Raw genomic sequence first — 11,061 nt, 5'->3', positions numbered from 1 at the left:
AACCTGTTCTGTCTATAAAATGTATTTTCCTTTCAAATTCTCCTTCCCTACTTGGGAGGTGACTGCCGGGAGCCCCAAGCCCTCCCTCCCCTCCCTTGCCGTTTGGGAAGGACATTATTTGCACTCATTGGCTGGCACTCATTCATGTTCAAGTGGAACAATTAAAGTGCCATATAGTAATGATGGCTTGGGAGAGCCTGGGGCAAAGTGCCACAATGCTTGCTGAAGAACGTCCATATCTACATTATTTATGTGTCCATTCACCCATGCAAACACAGTATTATCTCTGTATCCGAGTATCCATCTCTGAATATTTCTGTGTTCCAGTATCCACCCCCTATTACCTTCCTGAGAATATCCTCCCACATCCCTGCCCCCACCCCAGGAAGCTCAGCAGTACTGTTCTCTTCTCTCCCAAGTCACAGCCACCGGGGGCCCCATCTTCCTCCCAAATCAAAGGCTTCTGAGCCCTGGCCTCCACCCCTTCCTATCCTATACCCAACCAGGCGAGCCCCGGAGGCCAGCCCCACCGCAGCCGGTATTGATGGGGTGAAGCAGCAAGCACAAGAGGACGAAGAGAACAGAAGCATGATGCGGCCCAGGAAATGAGATGCAGATGCACCTGCCACAGGCCTGGAGCTGGTTATTCAAAGGGGCTGCACACAGGAAGAACAGGAGAAAGGAACAGGAGGACCAAGAAGAGAGGGGGTGAGGGGGGCTCAGTCCAATGTGTGTTTCTAAACCACTGAGGATTAAGAATGCTGAAATGAACACATCCATAGGCCTCAAACAACAGAGAAAAACCAAGATGGAGCACCCAAAGCTTTTTTCATTATTTTACTCCAGAGGTACTTTCGATCTATGACTAGTTAATAGGTAATTTGTAAACTGCTAATTCACATCCTGCAGGTACAAAATCATTTTACAAAAATACTTTAAAAACTAGTAGGTAACGTGTGTCCTGCTGGGCTATTCCTGGGAGGTGTATGTGGGCAGGTGACACCCGCCACAGAGCAGGGCACCCAGCACATTGGGGGTTGCTCCTCCAACCCCAGCCTCCCTCCAGCCATTTATGCCCAAGTTCACTGCGTCTTGATTCTTCACCTTTCTCCTCCCTTCTGTGGCCTTCTTCTCACCAGGGACCCACCCCTTCTCAGATGACCATGCAGGATAAAAGAGTAAACAGACGGACTTCTTCGTACCTTTCTACCTCAGATGAGAACAATTCCGGTTCTCTGGAACATTCAGCAACCCTACTTCCCGTGGCTTTTCTGATCCCATCATGTATCACTTCAAACTTAAATCTCCTTCAGTCCAAGTTTTCAAGTAGCCTTCATGTTATCCCTTGAGTAGTCCTTTTAGACTCAGCCCTTCAAGTATGTGTATTACAGTCTTTAATAACCCCCAGGAGCAAACCAACCACGAAAGCTGTCTTCTTATAACTGTTTTACAGTCCGTATTACTTGGAGCTCTGCTAAGAAAATACAGAAAGGAAAAATTCAGCTCAGTAATTAGCTGCGACCAGTTCTTAACATGTGCTACTAAGGAAAGTCTCTAGTCCAAAATTATTGCAATAAAATGTTCAGTTCTTCCGAATGTCACCAGAAGATCCAGGGTCATGCACCAGACCAGAAATCCACTGTGATGTTGGTATACAAAGGATTATAATCCACAGAGAGTAATTTGTAAATACAACTGGTCAACCCATCTGTTCTCCAGACTCGTGACACCTGATGTAAGAGCTTCATCCTAAAGATAAAAAGAACAATGTAAATCATAATGCAAGAATTTAACATGTATTTCCATTGCTTTTTGCCTTGCCCCCAAATTTGACAAAAGCATCTTTGTAAATTATTGTACCTACTGGGTTTCCTACTGCAAAAAGTTAATTTTCCCCATCTGAAGTAACAGACACCAATGATAGCCACGTGGTCACGTGTCAGACCCCATGTTAAGACCCTAGGGACAAATGCACCCAGTCTACAGGACAGAAGGATGCCCAGGTAACACCAATACAATGTGATATGTGCCATCCACTGCTAACAGGGCCTGGGCTAAGCTTCAGGGGATCTAGGAATCCTCCCATGTTGTTGTCTATAGGCAGGAGGGTACATAGCTCAGAGTCTCAAGCAAAGTTGGAATTTATGTAGAGGATAAATGAAGCAGCACCTGACTTCATGAGGGAGTCGAGGGAGGGGTACAGAGAAAGGGAATATGGCCGAGGCTTAGAAGAGGAGAAAGGTGAGGGGAAAGGACACGAAGGCAGGGACAACACCCTGTGCCAGATGCAGAGACATGCAAAGTAGCAGGATGCATTTCAAGAAGCAGCAACAACTCCATGGCTGGAGGCCCGGCATGTGGGGAGTGGAGCAGGTGGTGAACTGAACTGGTCTCTAGGAACTCTGGATGAAAAGCAATACATTTCGGTTACAGTATCAGTGTGGACGGAGATCAGAAACACAGTGTCGAACTAAGTAAGGTCAGAGAAAAATGCAACAGTATGATTTCACTTATATAAAATTGGAAAACATATAAAACTAAATAATCTTTTGTACAGGGATACCCACCTATGGGAAAACAACAAAAACAAAGAAACAGCAGAAATAATTATCATCATCACAAGTAATTGTCACAAAAATCCAGGAAAACGTGACCTCTTGGGGTGGGGGGAAATGGGATTGAGGAGGGTTACACGTGTAACAAACAAATTGGGTGGGGGACACTACCACTGTTCATGGTATCAAGAATCTTCAGACTTTTCAAACAATTTATAAGTATCCTTCTGTATCTATTCCATAATTATTACTATTATTTTTTATTTTTTATTGTTTTTTTAAAATTAATTTAGGTATTTGTCAGAGAGAGAGAGAGAGAGCGCACAAGCAAAGTGAGAAGCAGGCTCCCTGCTGAGCAAGGAGCCCAACGCGGAACTTGATCCCAGGAATCTGGGATCATGACCCGAGCTGAAGGCAGATGCTTAACCGACTGAGCCACCCAGGTGCCCCTTAAAATTTAAGAGAAGAAAATGCACCCCTATGGACAAAGACTAGAAAGACGCATGGAAAACAGAAGTTTTATTAAAGTCACAGATTCTAACAGAAGGGCTAAAGCCTTTTAATATTGTTTTAAAATATAAACTCTGACAAAGCCCTATAATATTTTAATATTGTTTTAAAATGTAGATTCCAACAAAAGGGCTAAAAGCACTTTAATATGGTTTTAAAATTTGGAAGGAAAAATCAGAACAAAGAATTGCAGATTCTTCAACTACGGCCCCCAAAAGAAGCGGCTTATCTGCCAGGATTCTTTGGTCAAAGGGCCAATTCCTGGGGCAAGAGAAGCACAGGATGGGCCTAGAACAGCTCAGCACACAGGCGCCCAGGGAAGGGGGCTCTCAAAACTAGTGTAGTTATGTCAAAGGATTGAGGAGGCACTTGAAGAAGATGCCCCTCGCCAAAGATGAGACAAACTGAGCACTGAAAGGAATATTAACTACATCTTGAAGGATGCTGGAGAAGAGCAACTCATCATTTTGAAAAATGAAAAATCAGTACTGATTCTGCCCCTTCATTCTGCCCTTTCTATAACAACCATACCTTGGTGTACTCAAGTAAGAAGGCAAGTCCTTTGCTGAAAAATCTATCTAATAAATGCAGAAGGCATGACAGAATATCAGAATTTTGCAATCTCCTACTGAGGCTGCTAAGATCATTAGATGCTGATGGGGAACCTGGATGGGGCTGACAACACCTAAACCCAAAGATCAAAGCTAGAATACAAAGACCCAACCAGACATCATGTCTTCCTGTTGTGATACAAGAGGAGCTACGTGGCACCATAGATGAAGTGTTCTTGCCCCCAAATTGTACTGGATTCCGTTCAAGCCTCCAGGATCAAACTCCCATTTACAAGGTCAGAGGCACATATGAAGTTTTACTGCCGGGATGCAATTCACAAGATCCACAAGGTAGCAAATTCCAACAGACAAATGACCTGGTTTGTTCAACAAATAAAATGCCAGGGGAAAAAAAGTAGGGGAGAGGTAATCTGCAGATTAAGAGATTTCAGAGAGTTCATCTAAATGCAATGTGTGGACCTTGTCTAGATCCTGATCTGAATAAACCAACCGTCAAGGGGGGAAGAACAATTTATGAGATAATCAGGGAAATCCAAACACTAACTGGATATGATGACATTGAGGAAGTACTGTTAATTTTATTTAGGAATGATAATGCTATAGTGGTTTTTCCTTTAAGACTTCCTATATTTAAGGATATATACCGAAGTATTTACACATAAACTGCTGCGATATCTGATTTGCTTCTAAAAATCTAGTGGGGGAGGAGGAGAAGGTGGGAGAAGGAAGAGAGGACATGAGTTGGTAACTGCTGAAGCTAGGTATGTGGTATGTGAGGGTTCAATATACCATTCCCTCTACTTTTGTGACTGTTTGAAAATGACCTTAATGAAAAGCTTTGAACAAAACAAACGGACTCATCTGATCGAATTCAGCAGAGTCCTTATCGACAAAAGACACTAAGCAGGTGCAAGCCTGGCATGTGAATCCAAGACTTACCGTTCTATATTCACCTCATTGCCTCTGTCTCTAGTATGGAAGATCATTGTATATTTACCCACTTCGGGCATTGGCCGGATTATTTTCATTCTATGAAGCTCAACCCTAGAAGAATAACAGAGTTCTTTTTTTAAAGTCTATCCTACTTATCTACCACCAGGCACTTAAAAAAATCATTTGCAAAAATTTACACATATGCACACACACGCAGTCACACAGAGTTTGATTATTACAATATTTAAAAAAAAAAAATCTTATGATGTTGGGCCTCAGGCAGTAAGTCCATAAAAGAATCACATTTAACATTAATATTGGGGTACAAAGGAGATGTGTCAATTTATAGTTTGTCATTTTCCAAAACACCTGAGAAAGTACTCATTCTAATTATTTTTAAAACATCGTGACAAGTAGGAGAATCAAGTCTCTTCGGATGCCTAATTTACTTAGTGTTTCCTTTTTTTAACAAAGACAGTAATGACCATTTAAGGTCCCAAGCTTAAAAGTCCACAAATGCAGGTATAAATCTAGACTTTGTTATTTACAGTTTGGGTAAGTCAGTTCATGATTCCGGGTCTTGGTTGCTTCTTTGTAAAATGACAATGGTGTTATAGAGGTGATATGATAGGCCCAAATCAAACAGTCCACATGCAACACGCTTTGCAAACAGTAACATAATATGAAGTCCAGACAAGGGTGGTGCCTGTTGCCCAGGGGAGTAAATTAATGTTTAGTAAATAAATCTTAGCCAACTTTTATATTCAAATCATTGGTTTATTCATAGCATTAGTCAAGAACCACGCTGGAGGTCAGAATGTTCTTCTCAAATGAAAGCAAAACTGGGGTCTCCCCTCTACCTTGCAGCTGAGGAGGATCAAGAAGATAGAGAAGTTACATGAAATGTGCAAAATTCTACTAAGCATCCCATCTGGACAGTGAAATGGATTTGGGGAAGACAGTGGATACTGTTTATCTCTAGTCCTTGCTACTCTCGCCCTGAAACCCATCAGGTACCCTCTGTCTCCTTCACAAGCCAAGGCCACACAGGCTGCTGATGGGCTGGGCCATAAAGTGCTGTTGCGCATCACTATGACTATTCCTGTGGAGCCTTCAGTGAGGGAAATCCATTCTCTCCTGCCAGAAACATTCCAGAGATTCTCAGCCTAGACATGGGAACAAGACCAACATGGAACCCTGGCTCCTTCATGCTAAAGCGATGGAAAATTTCTGGCAGTCACACATCTATTAATTCAGAATCCCAGCTAGGAAATTTCCTTTCTAAGAAGCAACAGTAGGAGAAAAGGGGGGTCTCCTAATAGCCCAAAGGGCCTTGTTATTAGAAGTCTGAAGATACTAGCCTCAGGCTCTTGCATAGTTATTTTGGGGAGTTAGGGATACCCATAACTCTCTAGTCACAAAACCCAAGGTGGGGGGGGGGGGGGGATGAGCTGAGAGAAGAGGCCAGATATGCTCCCTTTGAGCCCCTCAAGCAGAAAGTAGTCCAAGAAAATCTGAGGGTGATGCCAACAGCCCAAGTCTGGCCTGGGAGCCAGGCCAGCAACTGCTCCTGGTGTGTGGGGCTGGCTAAGGCATAAGCACGAAAGGACCTCTTGGCCTGAGCCTGGGGGTGCCACTCCTCACAGGCTGTTGGCACTCTCTGCTCTGGAAACTGAGAACCGAGCCAGGATTCCCTTGGGTCTGGGGAAAAGCACGGCTTACAGCAGGCTCTCCGGCCATTTCCCTCAAACTGCAGTTTTGCAGCATTTTGGACCCTGTCTCCGTAAATAATACCCACCAGCAAGTGCAGAGACCTCCATCAACATTTCTGGTCCCCAAACACCTGGGAGCCAGAAACAAACGACCCTCCATCATTTCTGAACTGCCAGTGGCGAACAGCAATCTGGGCCAGCCTGCCCTCCCCCTGCCCCCGCCCCCCTTCCTGCCCAACTCTGCAGCCTCAAGACCTGCTGGCCTGGCATCTACGGGAACTATCGGTAAGCGCAGGTTGCTAGAGCCACCAGAGACAGCAGAGCCCCGTGAAGGGGACCTGCCCCTGTTGTTCACCTGAGTCTGAGGTCATCGTCTTCGCCTCCCCATCCCCAGTAGTTGTTAGAGAATCCATTCACCTTGAAAAACTGCTCTCTGCTGAGGGCAGTGACACCCCCAAAATATCCGTTGTAACGTAACCTGGAGCAGAAGAGAGGAGAGACACAGTAACATTAGCACCAGGCCATTTTGTTCTCCACACACTCTTCAGAAGTCTCTCGTGTCAGGGCTGGCATTCTAGGAACATGCTGAAGACCGTGCACTTTCATCCATCCGCTCCTGCTTGACCTCCACCTCCCAGGGTTCCGGCCTTCCCTGTCGGCCCTTCTTTCCTCTGTCTAGATAAGCACTCACGTCCGCTCACTAAGCAAAGTGCTCCCCACCTGTGACTGTGAATGTTCGTGTGCAGAGGTCTACAGAGGTACCTGTAAACGTGCACCACAACATCAGAGCTGAATGACAGGTTTCATCTCATGTGCCAATCCAGTGAGGAGTAATGGCGGCCAAGGGCACTGGGAAGGGAAGGATCCTGAGGCTGCCTCCAGGTCCAGCATGAATGAATGCCCTGATGAATATACTGGTTTTTTACTTTTACTTTTTTTAGCGGGGTGGGGTGGAGAGGAGACAGCTCCTGCACACACTTTGTGTGCAAACTCCACTTCCGTGCATGCAAAGTTCCATCTCCGAGTCTGTGTCCTGGAGAAGCCAACACACCTCAGCAATCTTGAGGCTTCTGGCTTGGGCGACAAGATAGATGATACAGTCTTTCAACAGAAATAGAGTATATGGAACAATAAGAGGAAGACAGTAAATTATGTTTGGGGTAAGCTGAATGTGAGATACCCCTAGTGCTTTTGCTGGTGGGCAAAAGGACGTAAGATCCAAGTTCAAAGGAGAAAAGCGACAGATATGGCTTTGGAACGAAGATGTCAAGAGGTGGTGGGTGAAGATGTAGGAGCAGGAGAAATTGCCTGAAGACCACACAGTAGGTGAGAGGAGGAGAGTGCAGATGGTAGAGCTGTGGGGATGCCGATAAGCAAAAGGGGGCGGGGAAGAGATCAAGAGGAACGAGGCAGAGAGCATCTTTCAGTCGTATAGGACTCTGATGGATTATTGGTTGACAAATTAGCAAATCTGAGAAAAAAAAGACAACCCTTGAATATAACACTGTAACAGTTTAGAAATGCAAATGAAGGCAGCTTAGTAACTTGGATGTTACTGAACAAAAAGATACAAACATATGGAGGATTTCTAATTTGAATTAACTTCAGTTCCAAGTGTTCTAGGACCAATTAAATATTTCTGCTTTTCTAGACAAGAAAAACCAAAAGGAAAGACCAATAAACACGTAGACACTTGCCATCTGACAGGTGGAGTTCCAAAGGCTAATTTGTAGTTCAGCTGTTTGTTTCTATGTTCTGAGTATAGACAGGGAGGCCCTGTTTAACCCACAATGGAAATAGACTTACTTGTAACCCCTCAACCTAAAATTCTAGAAAATGGTATCACAACAACCTAAAATAAGCAAAAGGAACAAAGTGTTCAAAAGGCAGCTGTTACCAGCCAAAACATCGTTCTTTTTTTTTTTTTTAGAGATTTTATTTATTTATTTGAAGAGAGAGACACAGTGAGAGAGGGGACACAAGCAGGGGGAGCAGGAGAGGGAGAAGCAGGCTCCCGGCTGAGCAGGGAGCCCGATGCGGGGCTCGATCCCAGGACCCTGGGATCATAACCTGAGCCGAAGGCAGATGCTTAAGCGACTGAGCCACCCAGAAGCCTCTGGGAAGGCATCCTTAAGGCCCTGCCGACCAGAAACTTCATCGGAACACTGAATAGCAGCCCTGCCCAGACACAGCCTGCCAGGCACCAACCGTGGGTCACCAGGAGAGAACCGCCATTACTGATCTGGCTGTGATTGATTAAGGAGCCATGAGCCACCGTGTGCAAGACAGCAAGCTAGATGTGGGAACAGCTGGGCCCTGCCCTCCAAGAGCTTCCGGTCTCACACAAGACACGAGCGTCATCAGGGTTCTGAGGAAGGAGATGGCATGCAGGGGGGCAGGTGGGCCTGTGAGGACTCAGTAGGTAGGAACATGGGGAAACTCCTGGTGGCCAGAACTCCAAGAGGAAGAATGAAGACAGAGACGAATGCGAGCCGCCTGGGAGCACCTGGAGAGCTGTGTAGCTGCAATGGGAGGCACAGGACACCGGCCAGAAAGAAGGGTCGAGGAACTCTCAGTTTCGCAGCTGTTTCTCAAATGGCCAATGTCTATCTGTTTGTCGATCTTTGCTTTTGCTTTTCTTCAGATCGGGAAAAGCGTGACCACTTAATTGGCCCTGGAACAGTCTTATTTTTTTTTTTTTAAAGATTTTATTTATTCATTTGAGACACAGAGATAGAGAGAGAGAGAGCAAAAGCATGAGCAGGGAGAGAGGCAGAGGGACAAGCAGGCTCCTCACTGAACCAGGAGCCCAATGTGGGACTCGATCCCAGGACCCTGTGATCGTGACCTGAGCCGAAGGCAGACGCTTAACCATCTGAGCCACCCAGGCGCCCCGAGTCTTATTTATTTTTAAAGGGCTGTAAGGCCTAAGGGGTGGGGGGAATGCAGCGCTAAAATAACAGCAGCATCCTTGTAGAAAGCAGTTAGGTACCAAAGGAACTCTTGGCAGTAAAATGTGCCACAGGCTGGACCAGGGCTTTATCACATCCACAGTCGTGAGATAAAGATTTATTTCTGGCCTCATCAGAATCTGAGACAGCGGGGGCAAGTTCCTTTAAGTTCTTTCCTCTGCATGTGCATGAAGTGAAAACTTTTCTTGTACTTCTCATCACACTCTTGGGGCGGCAGTCACAATGATCAAAAGCATGTGCGTTTCAAGCTCTGTGACACAGTGTAACATAGTGACCAGCAGAGAGCAGACATTTAGCTGCCTGCAACCCCACCTGCCCTCTGGCCCGCAACTAGAGGGATTTTGCCCAAAATAGCAAAGGTAAGAAGTAGGGGAGGGGGATGAGGGCAACTCCTACGTTACTTGGGACACAGAAGATGAGGTAGTTTACACGATATATACAATAAAGTAGAAAAATAGGAGGCACCTGGGTGGCTCAGATGGTTAGGCGTCTGCCTTCGGCTCAGGTCATGATCCCAGGGTCCTGGGATCGAGTCCCACATCAGGCTTCTAGCTCGGCGGGAAGCCTGCTTCTCCCTCTCCCACTCCCCCTGCTTGTGTTCCTGCTCTCACTATCTCTCTCTGTCAAATAAATAAATAAAATCTTAAAAAAAAAATAAAGTAGAAAAATATAAATGACAAATATCCAGGACCAGAGGAAAAGTTAAAACAGAAGATTAAAATAGGAAATATATTAGAAGTCTGATCTACAATTAAGATTCTTTTCAGCTTCTAAAAGAAGCCAATGGATTTGGCTCAGAGCTTCCTACATCCAGATCAAAAGAGGAGACACACTCAATCGCCTGATTCATATTAAGAAAACCCTGCCAGTTACTCAAAGAAGACAAAGGCTTTCTGATATCTAGTTACAGAAGAAATCACCTGATTCATATTAAGAAAACCCTGCCAGTTACTCAAAAAAGGCAAAGGCTTTCTGATATCTAGTTACGAAAGAAATGTCTGGCCAGTGACAATAGCAAATCAAAAACATCAAGATTCATGCAGGGGCTGTTTTTAGAATGAGCAGCATCTGATGAAATTGCTGCTTGTGGCCCTGAGGTTTTATTCAAACTTAATTTCTAGCAGGAAACCCCAAGAACTTAGTTTCTTGTGGTCCAGCTGAATAAAAAAAAAAAAAAATGAAAAATAAAAATCTAGAATCCCAATAAAAAGCCTTTAAACAATCCCTTGTGTCCACACTCCACAAATAAACAACAAAAACAATCCTGTGTGGTTGTAATTTCTCATCACAGATGTGCAGAAAGAACTGGGCCACAGAAAGTTATCTATAGAAGGGTCCAAAGTACAGGTGTGCTGTGTTCTACACGGTGATACCTTATTAATTTTATGTAGACTGTTGACATGCTTCTGAAAACACCAAGATACCCCAATATAATACGTTGCTTTCTTTCATGCACAGGTGGCTCAAGGAAACCGGAAAGCAAAACCTCCAGGAAAGGATCATGATAAAATTCCCCAAAGGAAAAAATCCTGCAATTCTCTTCCAGACTGCTCCCCTGCCCTCTGGTCCCACTGTCCCCTGCCAAATTCGGGAGCGTGGCATCTCCTCTCTCAGCTTCTCCCCTTCGGCCTTGCTCCACCCACTACACTAAAGGCCAGCCGTACTGAGCTTTTCCTGTCATTCTTCAGCTGTATCCAGGTGTCAGAAGCCCCTCAGTCCCTTCCATAAGAAATTCAAATTCCTTAGCAGACTGAACGAGGCCTGCCTAATCTGGCCCCTGCCTACCCCCATCTCTTGCCTCTCTTTC

The 11,061-nt window shown here is 45.0% G+C and overlaps 1 protein-coding gene across 2 annotated transcripts in view; it reads right to left on the bottom strand.

Annotated features, from left to right (window-relative positions):
• Positions 1-822: 822 nt before the first annotated feature.
• Positions 823-11,061, bottom strand: part of B4GALT4 (beta-1,4-galactosyltransferase 4) — a 26,466-nt gene continuing 16,227 nt past the window's right edge. For both annotated transcript variants that reach the window (XM_035000112.1, XM_035000111.1), the window contains exons 5-7: positions 6,638-6,760; positions 4,577-4,681; positions 823-1,749 (exon numbers count right to left, since the gene is read on the bottom strand). In XM_035000112.1, coding sequence (XP_034856003.1) covers positions 1,617-1,749; positions 4,577-4,681; positions 6,638-6,760 — 361 coding nt within the window. In that variant the 3' untranslated portion in view covers positions 823-1,616. The remainder of the gene's footprint in view (positions 1,750-4,576; positions 4,682-6,637; positions 6,761-11,061) is intronic.

This window comes from Mirounga leonina, unplaced genomic scaffold (assembly GCF_011800145.1).
Source record: "Mirounga leonina isolate KUSES-001 unplaced genomic scaffold, KU_Mleo_1.0 Mir_115, whole genome shotgun sequence".
In the NCBI taxonomy this organism is placed as follows: Eukaryota; Metazoa; Chordata; class Mammalia; order Carnivora; family Phocidae; genus Mirounga; species Mirounga leonina.
Note: the sequence above shows the minus strand (reverse complement) of the source record. Positions and strands in the feature narration are given on the sequence as shown.